At 49.1% G+C, this 20,443-nt stretch overlaps 1 protein-coding gene across 1 annotated transcript in view; it reads right to left on the bottom strand.

The window, feature by feature from the left end:
- Nucleotides 1–3,024: 3,024 nt before the first annotated feature.
- The window catches only part of CAMKK1 (calcium/calmodulin dependent protein kinase kinase 1), a 54,436-nt gene continuing 37,017 nt past the window's right edge, over nt 3,025–20,443 (bottom strand). Inside the window, exons 12-15 of the mRNA XM_008930518.3 lie at nt 17,367–17,454; nt 15,409–15,537; nt 14,796–14,899; nt 3,025–6,788 (exon numbers count right to left, since the gene is read on the bottom strand). Of these exons, the coding sequence (XP_008928766.3) occupies nt 6,716–6,788; nt 14,796–14,899; nt 15,409–15,537; nt 17,367–17,454 (394 nt within the window). The 3' untranslated portion in view covers nt 3,025–6,715. The remainder of the gene's footprint in view (nt 6,789–14,795; nt 14,900–15,408; nt 15,538–17,366; nt 17,455–20,443) is intronic.

Below are 20,443 nucleotides of genomic sequence, written 5' to 3'. Positions count from 1 at the left end.
CCAATCTCCCTGCCATGGGCAGGGACACCTTCCACTAGACCAGGGCTGCTACGAAATCATTGTAGGAAATTTAATTTCAGCCTGAAGAGGGAAAAAAAATCATAATAAACTAAGTAAAAAATTAGAGGAATAACATCAAGGTAAGATGGAGTCTTTGGAGGCCATTTCCCTGGATGGATCCTGCCCCAAAACTGAACACTTTGGACCCCAGCAGCTCCCCTGCACCCACACCCCCTGTGTGCCCCTTGCCCAGGCAGCTGTGCCTCCAGCTCCCCTGCTCCTGGGGATTTTATTACCTCTGCTTTCCCACCTGAAAGGAAATTCTCCCACTGCTTTGCCTGCTTATCCCTCCTGGGCTCTTATTACTCCCACTTCCACAATTCAGGGTATTATTCCCTCCTGTCACCTTAATTTCCAATAATTAGTATTTGGTATAATGCTACAGCAGATGGCAGCTCTTAATGAATATTATAATAAGCACGAAATTATAATTTACTGCTCAAGAAATCCATTTTGATTTGCAAGAAAATGAGGGGGGAGCAGCTTTCCAAGCCACTTACCTGGCTGGATCCAATCCCAAATCGAGTCCCCAGCAAGATCCTAAATGACCACAAACCTCAGGGGGCATTAAGTGGCCCTGTGGGGCACGTCACTGACTGTGTCTCGGGGCTGGATGTGCAGTGGTGACACTGATGTGACCCCACCAGGACACTGCATCCCTGGGGAACCAGCAATTAGATGCCTTCAGTATTTTATTTCCCCCCTGACAAAATAGTGGGGTATGGATCCACCTGGAGTGGGAAAAAACAGCATTAACCCAGGGAAATGCTTGTTCAGTAAGGTGCCCTCCATGTCCCCATTTCCCACCTGAGCCTCTGCTGGTCCCTCTTAGGGAGCTGTTTTCCTTCCTTTTGTGGTGGTGGTTGCCAGCAATTTGTACAGCCCCCAATTAACAGGTGGTTTTGGCACCAACAGTTATTGGGATCACTGTGTGTTTGGGCAGAACACACAATCCCAGCATGGTTTGGGTGGGAAGGGACCTTAAAGCCCATCTTGTTCCACCCCCTGCCATGGGCAGGGACACCTTCCACTAGCCCAGGTTGCTCCAAGCCTTGTCCAATCTGGCCCCAAACATCTCCAGGGATGGGGTAGCCAGAGTTTTCTCTGGGCAACCTGTGCCAGGGTCTCACCACCCTCACAGGGAAGAATTTCTTCCCAATATCCCAACTAACCCTGCACTCTGTCAGTTTGAAGCCACTCCCCCTTGTCCTGTCCCTCCATCCCTTGTCCCCAGTCCCTCTCCAGCTCTCCTGGAGCCCCTTTATGCCCTGGAAGGGGCTCTCAGGTCTCCCTGGAGCCTTCTCTTCTCTGGGTGAACACCCCCAGCTCTCCCAGCTCTCCAACAACGACAGGGAATAAAAGCAGATACCTTCACCTTTTTTTTTTCCTTTTTGGTAATACAAGAACAAGAGGAGTGCAGTGCCCCTGGAAGCCTGTCCTGGAGGAAGGTCCCTGGAGCTGTGTGGGGTCAGCCAGCCAGTCCTGTCCCATGGCACCAGAAAAACCCAGGATTTGCTGTGATTTCCACAACGAAGCCATGTGAGTTCTAACCCAGACCAGCCCCAACCCCTCTTCAAAGCAAACTGCACGTTTCTTTGGAAGTAAATGGAATTAAGGCATGAAAACTTCCCCAGCCCCATTGCAGCAGGAGGCTGTAACAGTTTGGGGATGTGTCACCTGAGCACGATGTGTCCCTGAGCCTCTTCATCCAGGAAAAGCCCAAGAGGGAAAGGGGGATGAAAGGAAGGCCTCCAAGCCCCTCTCTGCTGTAGCTAAAAGCACAGAGAAGGTTTAAGCAGCAGAGAGAACACGAGAGCATCACCCAGCCCTGCTTCAGGAACTGCACTTAGACCCAGTGTCATCTCTGTGGACTTTATTGTCATTTTCTCCTCAGTTCTACAGTACAAAAGCATGCAAAAAATAGCCTCTCTCTTCATGGTACATATTTACAGTGTAACAGCCACGTGCTGTTACAGTTCTGAGTGCATTTACATCATGCTTGAGTCATAGCAGAGCACACACAGGGTCAGAGATCCAACACCGAGTGGAACAAGAGACTTAAATTAGAACAGGCCAAGAAATTGGAAACAGCAGCAAAAATACGGCACAGAGGATCTGAATGACACCCTCAGAAGTTGCAATCTATTTTTTTCTTGAATTTACACGGTTTTTTTGGAAAGCTTTGATTGATGGCTTGTGGTTACTGACTGAGGGCCTGGGCGTCTGTGAGCAGCAGCTCTGACAGTACATGGCTTTTCTTCAGGAAGGGGAGGAGAAAGGCAGCAACTGTCCAGCTGCTTTCCTTCCCTCATCCTATGGAAGGCTGCATTCAGAGCAACAGGGTCATGGGATAATCCAGGTTAATTCAGCTTGGGAGGGACTTGAGCAGAGCATGGTCTTCTGTGGGAGGCTCTGGGCCAGAAAGGAATCCCTTCCACTGCTGTGCTCAGCAAACTCCACTGGAAATGTGCCCTGGTAAAGCAGGGAAGTTTGGCACCCAAACTAAGTTATATTTACACACAAAACCTCCACTATCTGCTTTCCAGTCTCCCTGCTGGACACTGGACACAGTGGTGCTCCCAGCAGGATCCCCCAGCACAGCTCTCCTGCCTCTGGAAAAGTTCTTATGCTGACTGAGATCCCCATCCCCTGGGGCAGAAAGGATCCTGCCTCCCCTGCCAGTGCCATCCCACACAGAGCTGGGATCACCCATCCCAAACCAGGACCAGCTCTGCTTGTGGCAGAACAGTAACACAGAGCAGCTCCCAAGGCACTGGACATGGGGGCTCTGCACCTGGAATCATGGATGAAGGTGTCCAAGACCATAAATGATCCTGTGGGACAAAGCTCCTGGACTGGTGGGACAAAGCTCCTGGTGTTTTTGGGCAGGGAAAGCACTGAGGTGGAGAGAGCAAACGAGCTCCCAGCCACACAGCACAGATGGAGGAACCCTCCCCTGGCCCCTGTGGCAGAGCTGCTGATGCCCTCAGGACACAGAGCTGTGCTGAAGGAACACAAAATTTCCCCCACTGGCTCCTCCTTGCAAGTCTGGCAATAAAAAAGGAATTAAATCCCATCCTGGGAGTTGTTTTGTCGAGCCACAATTTGTTTTGTGTGGGGTAGCTCCACTGTCCCCTGCTGGGCTCCCTCTGGATGCAGCTGGACACAAAGTTTGCCTTCCCACCACCAGCCCTGATGCTGAAAACCTCATTTACTTGCAAGTGTGACCTTCATGGCAACACATTCCTGCCCAAAGGGTTAAAGACATGGACTGAGAACTCCTCCTTGCCAGACAGGGGAGACTAGGCCAGGATTTTTGCTTAGCACTACCCCCCAAAGTGAAGGCCTAGAGCCATTAGTTGAGCAAGACAAAGAAATCTACCTCCTGTATTTCCCCCAAAAGAGAAATTCCCCTCAAAGTCCTTCAGCATTCCCAAGCTGGAAAAGCTGACAGAGTCAATGGTGCTATTGTGCTGGGGGAAAGAAGAGCCTTCCCTGGGACTCAGAGCACAGCAAACACAGTTCAGACCATCCTGGTGCTCCAGGAACAGCACAGGCAAGTGAGGATTTGGAAGGGAAAAATACAGAGCACACACAAAAGCATCAGAACGTGCCCACACCAGCTCTTCTCGCTTCTTGGAGCCCACACTGAACCCCATCCCCTCAATCACAGACAGAAGCAGACAAATATTTACCCATCCAGCTAAGGAGGATCCTTTTCCTCAACAGCTAAAAGTGCTGCCTTGCCAGAGTTGTTTATTTTCAAATAAACACTCTCTTCAGCCTCTTCCTTTCTTCAGAGCAGGACCAGCAGTGCTCCAAGCTGCTCTAACACACACCCAAACAAGGATTTCATTACAGCTGAGTGAGAAGTAGAGCCTATTTTTGCCTCTCTGAGTGTTTCTCTTGCTGCCAGGGCACCTTTTTCATCTCATTTCATGCAAGTTTTCAGCTGTACAACTCTGGCTGCTTCCTGGACCTGTGGGAACAGCTCTGGAAGGATTTCTTTCAGCTGAAAGGGCAAATATTTCAAAGTACATTTTGGGATAATGATAAAAAAACATCCATTCCCCTCCAAAACTGAAGTGATGCTTTAGCTGCCACTAAAGGTACACGACATGGAGTTAATTTGTAAATTATAATTTGTTTGGTTGCATTAACTGAGGCTGAGAACAGCCCTCCTGCAGCCTTGCCCTGCCAGCTCCCACCCCTTGGGCATCAATAAAATAACCCCAGCTGCCTGGATTAGCAAATTACTCTTACCACATATTAAAAATACAAGAACTAACCCCATGTCTGCATTCCTAGAGCTCTTTGAGCACAACCCAAGCATTGCTTAGACCTCAGAACTGCACAGGGATAAGGCTGATCAGTGCTCCCTCAGGGGTAAGGTGCCTTCCTGAGATGTGACCTTGTCCCAAAGCCACTCCCTGGCCCTGCCCTGGGGACACCAGCTGGAGAAAGTCCTTTTTTCCCCCCCCAGATTGGAAGACAGTTTGTCCAGCTTGGCCCCTGGTGTGCAGCAGGTGCTGGTGGCACCCCAGCACAGCCCAGGTTGTATCCAGAGCCTGTCCCTCCTCCTGGCCAGTCTTTCCCATGTGCAGAGCCCCCTGTGCCCTCAGACCTGCTGAGTCCCCATCTCCACTTTCACTCCCTGTCTCTGGGTACTTAAATCTTCAGTGCAAGGCAGCAGGATCCCAGCAAAAGGTCCAGTGTCCCAGTGGGATGGATCAGCTGGTGCAGGACCAGGGTCCCTTGGAGGATGCTGAGCACAGGCAGACACACAAACAGGCAGGGTTTAGCACCTGGATGCAGCAGTGCAGAGCTCAGGCCCACAGCAGTAACCTTTCCAGGATCCAACATCATTGCCAGCTTTAAATATTAAAGGTCTCCTCAGTGAAATCCATTAGATGCAATATTATTTCCCAGTTTGCCAATATTTACAGGTGAGATGTGACTGCTGGGCATCCCACCGAGGTGGCTGAGGATGAGCAAGGGGAGGTGACAGGCTGCGGACAGGCAGAAGGCACTGGCAGCAAAGCCCAGCTATGAAAACATTGGGAACCACCAAGATAGATCACAGCAAACAGAAGAGGAACACCAGTATACACCAGTCACTACCAACAACCCTTGTACAGGTATCTCCTTGCACAAAAAATTAAGGAACAAAGTCCTCAGGATTAAATCTAAAAAAAAAAAAAAGACAGTAAGATGCTTGTGTAGGAACCAAATGTAATCCTCTCCTTTATTTAAGTGCTATAAAATAAGATTCCAATCCCATTGGCTTCCCAAGGGCATGTTCAGACCCCATAAGGTCCCCAAGCTCAAGGGAAAATAATGACATATACTTTGATGAATTGATGTCACTGGTTTTTACTCTCTGAATGCAAGAGTGGAATTCCAGATTATCCACACAAGTCTATTCAGTCAAGAGCCATGGAAATGGCTGCATTTCCTTTTTAAGTGCAATCTCTCACCTGTTGTCAAACTGTAGAGATGAAGCTTCTAATACCAAGTTTAGAAGCAATCTATGGATAAAATAGCAGCATCAGCACATGCATAAAAATTACAGTCGTAAAATAAAATTAAAAATGAAAGCCTTAAAAAAATAAATCAAAAGATCAAGTTGTGATCTTGTGTTCTGTAGCTTTCCTTAGTCTAAAAACCCTCCACCAACATTTTCCATCCTGGGGAGCTCTCCCAGTTTGGGTGGTTTTCAGGAAATTGAAGTTTAAAAGCATCAGGTACACAAGCTAGGAGATGAGTGAGGGAAATGAATGAAATAAAATAAACCCAAAACCTGCAGCTCTTTTCAGCTTGAGAACAAGGTCCATGGGTGCAGGACTGGGTGCAGCTCACAGGGGGCATTCCCAGCTCTTTGGGAAGAGCAGCCTTGGTTAGCAGGTGTCCCTGGTGCACTGAGCTGTTCCATGTAGCAGCATATCCCCATGCTCCAGAGCTCTGTGGCATTCCAAGGCTCACTGCATGGCGTAACTTCCATTTCACAACACTGCCCTGACTGAAGCAAGTGGGACTGACACTGTGCAAAACTGAGGGGCAAGAGGAGAAGGGGGAAAAAAAGAGAAAGAAAGGCATAGGGAGGGAGAGTGTTCGCTCTAAAAGCAAGATCTCATCCTCATTTAGCTGATACCCAAATTCTGCCATCAGCTCCACACCAGGAGCAGGACTGTGTCCTGACACACAGAGGTGCTTTACTCGTGCATTCAACAAAACATTTGCCCTCTGACACAAAGCCTGGCTCCGACGTCGTCTTCCCTCCTGATGCCTGAAACAAGAGAACGCAAAAACGCAAGGAAAAAGCCTCTGGGGTGAAGGACCCCTGAGAAAACGTTACAAACAAACCCACATTCCTCAGCCAAGACACCCAAGGGCAGAGCCCAGGGGTGAAGCACAAGTGGAGAGCAAGGCACACGCGGAGGAGGGCACGGACACCTCGCCCGAGGGCTCGCTCTGCTCCTTCTGGCTGCTCTGCTCCTCCTGCCTGGTTTTCTGGGTGGGTCCCGTTTTGGTGGCTTTTGTTTGGTGGTGTTTCTTTTGCTTTGCAGGCCCCAGAGGGGGTGATGAGGGCGATGGTGCTACACAACACCACGATGGGCACAACAGCAGCAGCACGTGCGTGACCGGCCGGGCGGCCTCAGGACGTGGCTTCGTCTTCACACACGTCGGGCAGCTCCGGGTCCCTGGCTCCTTCTCTGCTCCCTTGTTTGCTACAGGAGTGGCAAAGGAACAAAGAGATTACAGGCACAGAGCAAGGCAGGGGGTGTTTTGTCCAACCCAAGTCAGCAATATCAATATTAAGAGGGAATAGCAATGAGCCAGCCTGTTGTGTTGGTACTGCAAAAACACCTCAGCAATATCCCTGCAGTGATGTGCAGCTTGTGGCTGGATGCTTGCTTGGTCTCTGCACCCCAAAAACTGAGCTTTGCACTTCCCTGAATGCTCTCCTCCAGCTGCAGCATCACAAGGAGGTATCTGGTTCTTGGGGAAAGTCCTGCAGACCAGCAGCAATGTTTTCAAATTATCCAGTTTGTATTTGGAGAGTTCTGGCTTGCTTTCCTTTAATCTGATTTTTTTACAAGGATCAGAGGGATGGCTTCATCCCATAACTGCTTCTCCAAAGCCCCGCTGTAAATGGCAATAAAACTAAATGTTTCCACCAGAGCTCAGTTTGTCCTACACAAAAACTGTGTGATTTCAGCCTCTGTGAGTTTGTCTGGTCCCCAAAACAGCAGTACCCAAATTCTGAGAGCAGCAGGCATAGAATTAATAACCAAAGGAACTTACTTGCATTGCACATTCACCATGATACCTTTGGCCTTTTCCTCCTGTTCCTAATTTCTGATGTTTTCTCACGTAGAAGGCTTGAGCTGTACCTGCACTCTGGGGCATCCTTGAGGAGCAACATCTCCACCCAGCCCAGCCATCCACAGACAGCCCATGGCCAAGATTTGACCAGAGAAAACTGTCACTGCTCTGGACTGGATGGAGAAAAGGGGACATCTCCAGGGGCCACCCACAACATCCCACAGCAGTGACCAATGGCAGGCTGATGCCTTCACCTAAAACCCCATTTCTCCATCATGAAGATATCCACAACATCAAGGAGGTGTTGATACTCTAAGAATCTGTGTCTCCCAGGGTGTCCAGCCTCCCTCAGGACAGCCTGGCTGCATCACAGAATTGTGGAATGGTTTGGGTTGGAAGGGGGACCTTAATGCTCATCTTGTTCCAATCCCCCTGCTGTGGGCAGGGACACCTTCAACTAGACCAGGTTGCTCAGAGCCCCATCCAACCTGGCCTTGAACATTTCCAGGGTGGGGCATCCACAACTTCCCTGGGCAACCTGCTCCAGGGAATTCTGCAGGAGAATCTGCATGGACAAGCCAGCTCTGCCGTGGAGCACCAGCACTGCTGCACGTGTCTGGAGCACACAGCATTTGGGAAAATGTGGGTTTGGAGCTCTGTCTGGGAACAACACTGAAAGGACACACAGGGCTAAAACAATTCTTGAAGAAACCAGAAACGATCAAAAAATCACGTTCCCTTTTCCCTCTGCTCCAGCAGAGCCCTGCAATAAACCTGACCTTGAACCCGGGGACCATTTCCCTGCAGGGGAGGCTGAGGAACAGCTCTGTCTTCAGTGCCTGTCATCACCCTCTTTAAATGACTGATCACCACATTTAGCAGCAGAGGCTCTGCTCTCTGGCACAGCCCAGCATATCCTGCTGCTCCTGCTCCCTGCTTGGAGTGTGTTCCATGTTCCCTCAGCACCCTGAGCAGCCCCTGCCTCTCCAAACCCTTGTGGCAGGGTGAAAGGACCCTCACGGTGCAAACACCAGCCAAAAACCTGCTGCCGTGGAGCAGCAGAGACCAGGACACCAATGCTCCACAGGAACCTTGCTCATGCTGTGAGGCCTGAGGCTGGATGTGAATCTCCCTTAAATTACTCTTTGTAAGAAATAACACTGTATTTCTGCTACATTTTCTGAGCCACAGGCGAGCAAAGCCTGACCTGTGCAATTATCCAGGAGAGGACATGGCTGCTCACCACGGGAGCTGCAGGGAGATCACAGACACTGAGGGTGTTCTGTGTCCAGCAGGGAATGAGCCTCACAGCACTTCCCTCCAAAACACAGGACAGGGATGCAGTGGGACAACCTACTGAATCACAGCATATACACACCCCCCTGGCAAGTGCTTAATTCCTCCACTGAGCCCCCACTAAATACCAACACTCTGCCCCCATCCAGGCTGCTGAGGTCCCCTCCTGCCCACGGAGAAGGCAGCAGCAGGCAGTGGCACCAGCTGTCCCCATTGGTGCCACGTCAGTCCCCATCCTCCTCCCCTGCCTTCTCCCAACTATTTTTGGAGAATCTCTGCAAGTCCTTCCTCACTCAGAGCAGGCGACATCCTGGCTCCAGCTCATCCATTTGTCTTGGAGTGATAAACCAGGAGCCAGGCAGAGCCTCCAGAGCTGCTCCCAAAGGTATTCAGAGCCGTGCAGCTCTTTCCCAGCCTCTCAGCCCAGCCCAGATCTTTCCAGGCCCAGCTGGAGGCTGTGTCCTGCCTAAGCACTGGATCCTGGGACTTCACACCAAGATGTTTGTAAGCAGCTTGCCATGGTTTGCATCAATGCTATTCTGTTATTTAACAGAATGAACTGGCACCACCACTTCCTAGAAGGGTCTGTGCAAGTGGTTGGACAGATGACCACGATTTGATGAAGCCTTGGCTGAGGTGAGGTTGGGTGGTCACCTGGAGCAACCAATTTCAGTCTTCTCAGGGCTGCACCAGAGGCAGAAGCACAGGGGAGCATGTGGAGCAGAGATGGCTCCACCTCTATTTCTTTTGCATCATCACTAAATAACAAACCTGAGCCCAAATTCCAAAGCTCAGCCTTTCCCAAATTCTGTAGCTATTCCCTCCACAAAGGTGGGGCTGAGCACCAGTTCCTGCTAACACCCCCCCTGGCTTTTTTCACCCCTCCCTCCCTAAAAGCAGTTGAAATGCCAAAGAATCACAAATAGTAATAATAATAAAGAGCATTCATAAACATTAGTGTCACACACAGAGAATGAGTGCAGCAAAACTCCTCCTACAGGAAGGAAGGATGGAGCCAAATGTTCTCACTACCACGCAAATCACACAGGCTGAGGAGGGGACACACAGGCTGAGGGGGTTTCTACAGCACCCAGGGGAAACACAGACACGGAATTACCTTAAAGATGGATGCAAATGTACGGATGTGTTTAAGAGGAATCTGTCCCTGAGAGCAAAACAATGAGACAAAGGAAGAAAGTGATCATGAAGATGATGGCAGCAGGCAAAGGAGCTTGTATTTCTGTGTCTCAACCAGCCCAGTGAGCAGAGTGGAATGGAGGAAGGAGCACCAGCCACATTCACTTGCAGCCTGAAGGACAGATGAGGACAGGCACTGGTACAAACCCACTCCAGCCCCTACCACTGCTGAAAGCTCCAGACAGCTTCCAGCACACTGCTGATGTCCCTGGGCCATGTAATTTGGCTCCTCTGGAGGTTTTGTATCCTATCATGGCCTGGCATCACCACTAATGCAGTGGGGCAGAGCCACAGGAGCAGTGGGGCCCTCGCTGGAGGGACCTGCCAATGGTGGGTCATTCCAGAGGAAAATCCTGTGCCACAGCCTTGGTCCCGTGAGGACACCTACCTGCATGTGGGGCATGGCTCTTCCCACAAGACATGCAGTTCTCTCTGCAGTGAAAACTGGTAAGGTTTCTGGTTGGGTTTCACTCTGTCTGACAGCATCGACGTGGTCCCTACCCGAAATCTCCCCGGGACTGGAGAGACAGACACCGAGCACCAACAGAGACCAAGGGAGCACCTTTAGTGGAAACATCTGGCAAATTTAAACCCACCCTGCAGTTCTTCCCTTGTCAAAGCTGATGCTGTAATCTTGGCTGACCGAGGAGAGCCTCTGCAGCCTATTTTTGAGCAGCCCTATGGCACTGAGCCCTGGAACTTTCTCAGCACAAAGTCCCTGCAAGGCAGGTGCCTCCAGGCTGCTTTGGGAGAAGCTGTTTCTGCTTGGAGACCTGGGTCAGATGCTTTTTTTACCTCCTTTTCCCCCTTGGCTTCCTCATGCCTACCTTACATGGATAATATGGCCTTAAGGGCAGCGATGGCTATTTTGCTCTCTTTCTGGAAAGGCTGGAAACAGAGTAGGCTTTTTAAATATCAACTGATCCCCCATATAGGAGCTGACAACCACATTTCATCAATAGCAATAGCAGCCATAATGGGAAAGTAAATTGGGTCTGTCAAAACACAGCAATTAATTTGATAGGTAGTAGCTGCAATTAATGAGAGCAATAAAATGTGGTGAAGCCAGTGCTGACTCAATTAGGAGAAATCTGGAGCAGGCAGAAGAAATGCAGCAAACACAAACCCAGAACTCAGCTGTGAACAGCTGGGCTTAAAAAAAAAATATACTGTGAAACTGGAAAAATTAGAAAGAATTCTGCAGCCACTGTTAGTGATGGGCTTGAACCTGGCCACAGTCTGCAGGACCTGCAGGGCTCCATGAATCACTGCCTCTCTGGGAGATCCTGCATGAAAGGCAGGATCCAGGGACACCTGGACACCACCCTGGTGACAGGGTGAGGTGACAGCTGGCAGCACTCACACAACTCTGGGTGTACAAAACAAGAACTGCTAAACGGGGGCATCTTCATCTCAGTTCCTCTCCACCTGCTGAGTGTGCCTGCACTTAACAGCTGCCTCTTAAACTGTTCAGTGCTGATAAACAGAGCAATAAATAACAGCCAGGAGAGGGTTTGCTTCCTCCAGGTCTAAGGAGTGCTAAAAAAGCCTTCTCTCCTCCCAGTATTAACTTAAGAACTGTTTCAAATCACGGGTGTCTTAATGGTGTCCTCTAAAGGAACCAAGGCTACCAACATGAAAGCCCCCCTGCTATGGCATGAAGCATTCCCAGCAACAGAGCACTGTGTAGGTAATGCAGGGAGAAATGAACAAAGATTCAGCCACATGATTCAGCTTCTTCCTCTCCAAATCGCCAAGAGTGAGCATGAAGGACAGCTCCATTTTAAGAATCATCAATTAGGCATCAAATGCCAGAAAGCAGGCTCAGCTGCCAGAGGATTTCCTGCAAAATACATCCTCAGAATGGGCGCAGATATAAGATGCTTGAGGCAGCAGTGAGTGGGGCTCCAGCAATTTCCCATGCAGCCCAATTAAACAAATTGAATGCAAAACTAGAGTTTTCTAATTGCTTTTCTTTTTCTCTTCCGTAGCAACACAACAAGTTGTTTCCTACCTATAAACTAGAAGGAGATGCAATTACAAAAGCTGATTTAGCTCTCTCTAAAGACACTGCCACTGGGGAGGAGGAGCTCTGGGGAGGAGAGCTTGGGAATGTGTGGCTCATTTTTGTCTCAGCCCCTCGTGGGCAACCACACGTCCAGAGAGCAGTGATGGCTGCAGGCACTGCTCTTCTGCCAGCTCCCACTTCTGGGGTCCCCTGTCCAGCTGCAAGGGTGCTGGACATGCAGAAACCCTGCAGAGCCTTTACTACAACAATTATTCTCTGTTCCTGCAAGGTCCTAAAAATTTATAACAACGTCGACTCACTTGAAATTTATTTTAACTACCACAGTGCTATTCATAACACTGGCACTGATATTATACTTCATATGTGTATTAAGGGGTGTTTTTCTAGGGAACAACCACTATGAATTAAGGACTGGATGAGCTTAGTGTCTACTCTGTTTGTCCCTGTGGAAATAACACTGTAATCAAGACATAACTCACTGAACAACGAACATTCCCATTTAGACTCAGTTCACTTACAATTAATGTCATTAGATTCAACACATCTATTTAAATTTGAAGCAATTTTCATTAGATTCAGCCAGTAAAGCATCTTCCAAAGTTTGAAATAATAATAATAATCCACATTCCTTAAAAGGAGCATCCCTGCTGTAGTGTTTAATATACAACGCACTTTGTTGAAGAGACTTGGCCAGTGTTTTCCTTTTAAACAGAAGGGGTTTGAGACAGGTTCTCAAAGCTCCAGTTGTGCATGAATTAATTCAGGATAAAGTCAACTGTTACTGCCAAAAACTGGCACTGATGGCATGAGACTGAGAAATTAAGAGCAGGGATTAGTGCAGTGGAGAACTGGCACATTCAAAGGCCATTCACAATAATTCTGGACATTACACTGGCTGGGCAGAGGCCAGCCCAGCATGACCACAGCTTCATCCCTGGTCTGAAGAGTTTTTATAAACTAAGGGCACTGGACACAGCAGCACAAAAGTGGAAATTATACACTTTAAAAAAAAACCCTTTTAGTTTGTACAAGGAGCTTGAATAAAACACAGGGCTGGAATGAGCAGAGACAGGGAAAGATGCTGGGTTTGTATAAGCTGAGAAGAATTAGACCAGCAACTTTACAAAGGAGGGAAATAAAAGTGGAGGCTTTTACAGCTGATGTTGAAGGCCTAAAATGATTTTAAAAAGGATTAGACACTGATTATGTGGCTGATCAGAAGCTTCACAGCTATGTGAGATCAAATGAACTTTACTTATTCTGGGAAGATAACAAAGCACCAGCTCCAGGCAGGAACCAGCCACAGGGTTAAGGAGTTTTCCCACCAGATGGGTAGTTGGTGGCACAGGTTTTCAAGCATCTCAAGTGAAGGTGGGAGGGAACAGGTCCCTCTTGGAAACAGGCTCAGTGTGATCACCTTGAAATATCAGTTCAGGCAGGGTTTGAAAAGAAGAAATCCTGCCTTGCTCTGAGTGAGCTGTCTGGGACACTGGGAAGAATAAAATACATTTTTCTTCAAATTTAGTAAATGTTTCCCCATCTCAGAGTAATGCAATGCAGGGACCAGGACTGATAGTGAAGATACGGGTAGGGACGTGTGTCCAATTAGCAACAACTAATTTGGAAGGCAATGAGCCAAGGGAAACAAATGAGGACAAATCCCTTGTGCTAAGCTGGCAAAGGAGCTGTGACTGCCACGCTCCAGAAATGTCCCACAGCAGCACTCGTGTACAGGGTGTTAAAATGTTAAAGTGCTGTCAGGCCCTGGACTCCAAGGCAGAGCCTTTAGTGAAGTCTCCAATACACAGCTGGGACCTAAAGCATTATCATCCTTAATTGAGCTGAGCCCTCAAATCCCCACACACCTGAGAGGCAGAGAGAGACTCCTCCAACTGCACTGTCAGTGGTGCAGTGAGAATCAGCACACCCTCAGGGGAGTCTGCCAGGCATGGTGCTGGGATTTTGGGTGGAAAAGCATCATTTTGGGACGATGCAGCTTTGTTGTGAACCAAGCCTTACAGATCCTGTGGGGTGAGAACTTTAATTGTCTCAGATCAAGCTAATGGTCCAGCTGGTACTTACTGGACTGATGGCTCAGAATCCTGTCTCTGAAAGGAATCAGTGATAAAAATGAGGGAGGAATAGTAAGAACCAAGGAAAGGGCAGAGGAATTCTCTCCTCACCCCTGTACATACAGAACATCACGTTTAAAAGCTGCTGATGAACCTATTAGTCATTAATATGTCTATTCCCTTTTTAATCCCAATACAGCCATTTATACCCCACCTCCAAAACATCCTGCTGCAACATGTTCCACTATTTCACAACTGTCAGTGTGAAAAAATACTGAATGTGCTCTCAAATGAAAAAGCAATTTCAAAGTGTTCTTTGTCTGCCCACGTGTCTCTGCCCAGGCTTGGGCCCCAGACCACAGTCAAACCCCATCGTCTCATTTTGAGTTTAAAAAGCACACAAACTGCTTGTCTGGTACCATTTCTGTTGTCCATAAAAAAAAGAGAAGAATTAAACCCTCTAATACGTATCTAGACTAGACTCTAATTAAACTTATTTTGCTTCACCAGTCTCTAATGGATCTTTGATCACAGCATATTATCAACTAACAGGTGAAAAACCAGACCCAAGTTTAGCACCTTACATGTGTTTAGGCCAAACCCATCTTACAGAGAGAACTGCATCTATAAAAAGAGCTTTTAGGCTGTATTAATGCATTGTATTTCAACCTGAGAGGATTTGAGGTAGATTTTATCTTCAGTATTTGATTTAGAGGGGAGTTTCGTCCTTAAGTGCTACAGAAGAGATTTGCAAACTGCCTCCTCCACCCTCCCCACACACCTTTGCTCTGCCAGGCAAGGCTCTGGATACCTACATCAGCAAATTCCCTGGGGCAGACATGGATCTCTCCTCCCGCCTCGCCTGGACCTCGAAGGGATTTCCAAAGGAGCGTTTCCTTAGCATGGCCTTCACCAGGATCTTGGAGGAAGAAAAGCAGACCAGTGAGAACAGCAGGACCGACTCCTTGAAGGCAGTTCAGAGGAGTAACAACAGCTTCTTCAATAATTCAACAGACATTTAACAGCGTTACCAGCAAAGAGCACAAAGTGAAGGAACCCACAGAACAGCTACTTGACACTCAGGCTGCTGCAGTGCTCTGACACAACAAGTTCACACTGGGTGGAAAGGCCAAGCTTCCCACACCAACAGCCCATGTGTCCCCTCTCCAAACCTCCTCCACCAGCTGAAGGCTTCAGCAAAGCCCCCTCTCCAAACCTCCTCCATCAGCTGAAGGCTTCAGCAAAGCCTCCTCTCCAAACCTCCTCCACCAGCTGAAGGCATCAGCAAAACCCCCCTCTCCAAACCTCCTCCACCAGCTGAAGGCTTCAGCAAAGCCCCCTCTCCAAACCTCCTCCACCAGCTGAAGGCTTCAGCAAAGCCCCACGCTCTTGCCCAGGGCAGAGGACGTGGCTGTGGTTTGTACCTACCACAGCTGGCAAACTGGGGATGGTCTTCACCGAGTTCTTCACCTCCTCCTCGGTCACCTCCACCACGGAGCAGTGCTCCTCCTCCAGCGGCAGCGGCTCCTCCCCACCCCTGGTCAGCCAAGGGTGCACCTGGGGAGGGACAGACACAGCTCTGGCTCTGCCTCCCGCACCAGAGCTCTGTCATGGTGGGGTGGGAGGGAAATGGGGCACAGGGTTGAGCTGTACTGCTCCATTTGCTCCATTTTCCACTCCCAGCAGTGCTTTTCAACCAGCTGCCCTGGGAATTTCGGTCACCGCAACGTAAGAAAGATACTGAGCCATTAGAGAGTGTCCAAAGGAGGGCAATGAAGGTGAGGAAGGGCCTTGAGGGGAAGCTGTGTGAGGAGCAGCTGAGGGCATTTGGTGTGTTCAGCTGGAGAAGGAAGGGGAAACCTCATCGTGGTCACAGCTTCCTTGAGAGGGGCAAAGGAGGGGCAGGTCCTGAGCTCTGCTCTGTGGGGACCAGGGACAGCACCCAGGGAATGGCTGGAGCTGTGTCAGGGGAGGTTTAGGTTGGATATTAGGAAAAGGTTCTTCCCCCAGAGGGTGGTTGGGCACTGACCAGGCTCCCCAGGGCAGTGGGCACAGCCCCAAAGCTGCCAGAGCTCCAGGAGTGTTTGGACAACGCTCCCAGGGACAGGGTGGGATTGTTGGGGTGTCTGTGCAGGGCTAAGGGCTGGAGTCAATGATCCTTGTGGGTCCCTTCCAACTCAGCATATTCTGTGACTGTGATTTTGGTGCCTGGACAGATGGCATCCCCTAATGCCCAGTGCTGTCACACCCACTGCCACCCACCAGCACCTCGAAGGAACCCGGTGCCCTCTGAATCAGGTCTGAAACACTTTGAAAACCCGAGTTATCCAGAGCATTTTCATCTTTTTCTCTCATATGCAGCAGAGCAAAGCCCCCCTGTTCCTGCTCTCTCTCATGGAATGGTTTTCTTGGCTGTGAACACGAGGAAAGCTCTGCCCAAGGGCATGGGCTGAGCCCAGAGCCCAGCCTGGCACTGGGGACACGTGCTCTGTCAGCATCCAAGGCAAGTCCCCAGGCACACCAAGCACCTTCAGTGCATGGCCAGGGACAAGAGCCAGTACCCAGCTCTGCTCCTCTACCCAAGGGATCTTATAGGATGCACATGAAATGCCTTACAAGAACTGTCAAGTGAAATCCCACAAATACAGCTCCAAAGGACTTCCCACGTCACTGGCTGTGACCTACTGGGCATGGAGGGAAGAGATATCACTTTGTTTTTTTTCTTGAAGCTTAACCTTTCTATTGTCAGCTTTGGTGGCAAACGTGCTGGTGTTGGCCCAAGACAAAGCAAACAAGAGTTGTGTGCCCTGCAGAGGATGCTGATGGATCCCTTTGGAAATCCTGAGATCCTCCAGCAGGTCTGAGGCCTCAGCGAGGGGTGACAGGAGGACAGCAAGCCCGTGCAAAACCAGAATAAAACCAAACCCTGTGAAGCACTGTGCTCTGCCAGGCCTATTCATTCTTTCCATTAATAAGCATCTCCCAAGTAATGGTGAGAGAAACCAATGTTCTGCCTTGAGGCCACTGACCACACCAGGACCAGAGGAGGAACACATATCCAGCCCCTGTAACAGGTCCAACACTGCCAGCACAGTGACAGTCCCCCTGACAGCGTTGATTCTCCCAGGGATTCACTGAGATCAGCCAGATTTTGAGTAATTTTCATTTAAATAAGCAAACAAGAAAGCTTTTGTCAATATTCCCCAAGCAAGAAGCATCGACAGAGCTGTGGGACGCTGCAAAATGAGCACTCTCCCTTTGCGACACGGCGTGCCAGGGAGAGCTCCCAAAACAAACACTGGGAACAGCTCTGCCTCATTAGAAGGTACCACAGGAACAACAAAATCAGCTGAGACTGAAAACTCTAATATCAAAGTCCAATTTACCTTAATTTCAGGGACTGTTATCCTTGTTTCTGGATTTTTATCGAGCATGTGCAGCATCAGTTCCTTGAGTTCATCACTTATCTGTGCTCTGAGTGAAGAAAACAGCAGCAGTCAGTTAACAGGGGAATTGTAAGGGCTCAAGACGTGCCCAGTTCTTACTGCAGTTACTTGGTAGGGAACCTGCTCCACTCAGGAGATATTTTCTCTGCAAACCTGGCTTGAGAAAGGAAGGTCTTGTTGGTTTGGTTCCTCCTCGGGCACCACAGTCACAGAGCTTGGTTATCCTGTTCTGCCCACTAACACAAAGGCACTCTCTCAAAATGCACAAGGAAACATCAGCTGAATGGATCTAAGAACATTTTTAAAGTCAGCACATCACAGGGAAATTTCAGAGGGCAGATTCTGGGACAACAAAACAGAACTGAAGTTGAACTGTAGAAATCAAGAAGGGCAGAGCTTGATTTGCTGAACCTGCATCATGAGGAGCTGTGTGCTGGATGAAACCTCCCCTGCATGATATTCAAATTCCCAGCTAAGCCTGCAGGCTGTGTTAATTAAATTGCTTCCATGAACACTGATGGCAGCCAGACAGTAACTCTGTATTTCCTACCTGTACAGCTCAGCCTTGGAGTAACAAAAGGAGGGAATGAACAGATGTAAGAGAAAAACACATAATTTTTAACACTATTTCCAAGATCTAAATGCCACAGTGCCTGAACTCAGAAGCCACTCTGTTCACGTGGAGCCCTTGGTCCTGCAGTTTGTTCCTCAAGCCCAAAGGCTGCAATGACTCCTGTGGTTAATGATACAGGCAACATCTTCCAAACACACTAGATCTGCGTGATCAAAGTGCTGCTGCATTAAAATGCCAGCATGTGACAGAATCACATTAGGCAGCTGAAAGTCTGTGTCACAAATGACTCCTGAAGAACTGCACAGAGATGGAATTTGGCAGCACAAAACGTCACTGCCCAGCAGGGCTGGATTTGAGACTGAAAACACTGGTGAGGACCAGGTACTGTGCCCCCCTCCTCTGCATTGCCCCAAGCAGAGAAGGGAATAAACTATCACAAACCAAAACAAAAACCACATCACAGCAAAGGATATTTTAATCTGATGAAAACGGAGCTGCTGTTTGATAATTTATGAATACTTTACATGGGCTTTGGTTATAGGATCTTTCCAAAAAACCAAAGAAATGCTGGTCATTCAGTGGGAAGGGGCAGAAAGTGGGTTCAGTTTAAAGTCTAACCACATTCAGAGTTGCCCCAAGGGCGTGCAGTACACAGGCAATACAGCCCAGACAAGAGGAATGACAGGATGAGTCCTCGGGTGACAATTTAGGTGGGAGTGGGAAGAATGGTGCTGCTCTTGAGATGAGCTCCAGGTACAGAGGAACAGCAATGGGCAGTGACAGTGCATTTAGCAGGTCAGAATAAACAGGCTCCTCCCAGAGACCACACCAATGCAGGTGAGATGGTGCTTTAAAAATACTTAACATCAGTTCTGTGCCAAACTGTCAACAGCTTTCTTTAAGATACAAAAAATAGAACATATAATCACCCAACATTTCTGGGCACCAGACTGATTTCTGTGCAACACAGGATTAATGTCATAAGGAAAAGCCCTGTAAACAGGATCACAGAGTGTCAGGTGGGTTATGGCCATGCAACAGATCACATCACCCTGTGCCTGATTTCCCCTCTCCAGTGTGCCAGGGTAGGGTGCACGCTGAACCTGATGGCATTTTTCACCTGAAAAGCCTGAGCTATCTGGGATTTCTCACAGCCATGGTCCTGTAACAGCTCTCAGGAAAATGCCAAGCACCACAGAGCTCAGTGCCCATTTGGGAGGGCTGCCAGCACCACAGATCACTTTACAGGGTGCCTGCAGGTCAGAGAACACTGTCCTGGACTTCACCAGGAGGGACTGTGCAGAGCTTCTGACTCTCTTAATACATGTCTAAACAGAAACTGCTCCAGCTTGTTTTTCAGTCATGCCAGGATCCTCAGGGTGTGAGCCAAGCCCATTTACCTCGTGTCACGCCAAGGGCTCAGTGACATGAATGAGAACTGCAGTGCAATAAATATTTATCCCAGCGTCTCTAAGGGAAGGGACGGGACGGTGACGCCGGTACCTTCAGCTCCGTCTGTCCTACAGCCTGTCAGGAAACAGGCAATGGGTTTCCATGGGCTGTCTGCAAACAGGAATGTGTCTTTTGTAGCCATGGTGAAACACATTGAAACCAAAATACTCCTAACTATAGCGAGGTGCTAATTCTGTGGGAGGTCAGGGTGGATCCACTCCAGTGAATTCCAGCTTCATGTGCATTTCTGTTGCTTTTATCTAACAAATAGATGTGGTTTGGACAGCTGTCAACACCCAGTAACCCTCTGTTCCAACAACCTAACCAGGGGTACAGCTTTTTTTAGACTGGGAGAGCAGGTCACTGAGGAATCCACATAAATCATGCAGCCCAGTTATCGCTGAAGGAAATGCCTGAATGAAGGAAAGGATCTCAGCACAGCCCAGTCAGCCCATTAAATGTTAATAACTTACTGCAGAGGCAGGTGGGAACAGTCACTTGTGAGCTGACTGCTAACCCAAATACAGGGTGGCTGAGAGAGGGTGGGTGTTTTGCCAGGACCCGAGCAAGGGGAGAAGGCTGCCAGGGAAACAGAAACATTTTGCTGCAGTGCTGTCAAGACAAAGTCCTGCCCCATCTGCAGAGCAACTGGTGGGAACATGGCAATGGAGCACGACCAGCCTTTGTGCTCCTGATGCCTGAATCCTTGTCACCTGGTCCTGTCAGAGCCCTCCACACCCAGGACTGGGGGCTGTGTCTGCTAACAAGAGGCTGACCTTGTGGCCCAGGTCCTTGGAGATGTTTCATCACCCAGGGCAGAGATGGCCCTGGCTGAGCTTTCTGCAGTGGCTGTGCTTCCCTCAATGCAGAGGTAATTAATGCAGCCCATGGAGCCCAGGGCATGAGTCAGATGACTAAAACAGGGCAGGCTGAGGACCTTCTGCAGACTCAGAGCCTGGGACTGCCAAGGCAGAGGCTCAGCCCTTCACTG

Source organism: Manacus vitellinus, unplaced genomic scaffold (assembly GCF_001715985.3).
Source record: "Manacus vitellinus isolate BGI_N305 unplaced genomic scaffold, ASM171598v3 scaffold_32_pilon, whole genome shotgun sequence".
NCBI lineage: Eukaryota > Metazoa > Chordata > Aves > Passeriformes > Pipridae > Manacus > Manacus vitellinus.
The sequence above is the reverse complement of the archived record's forward strand: the minus strand, read 5'-3'. Positions and strand labels throughout refer to the sequence as shown.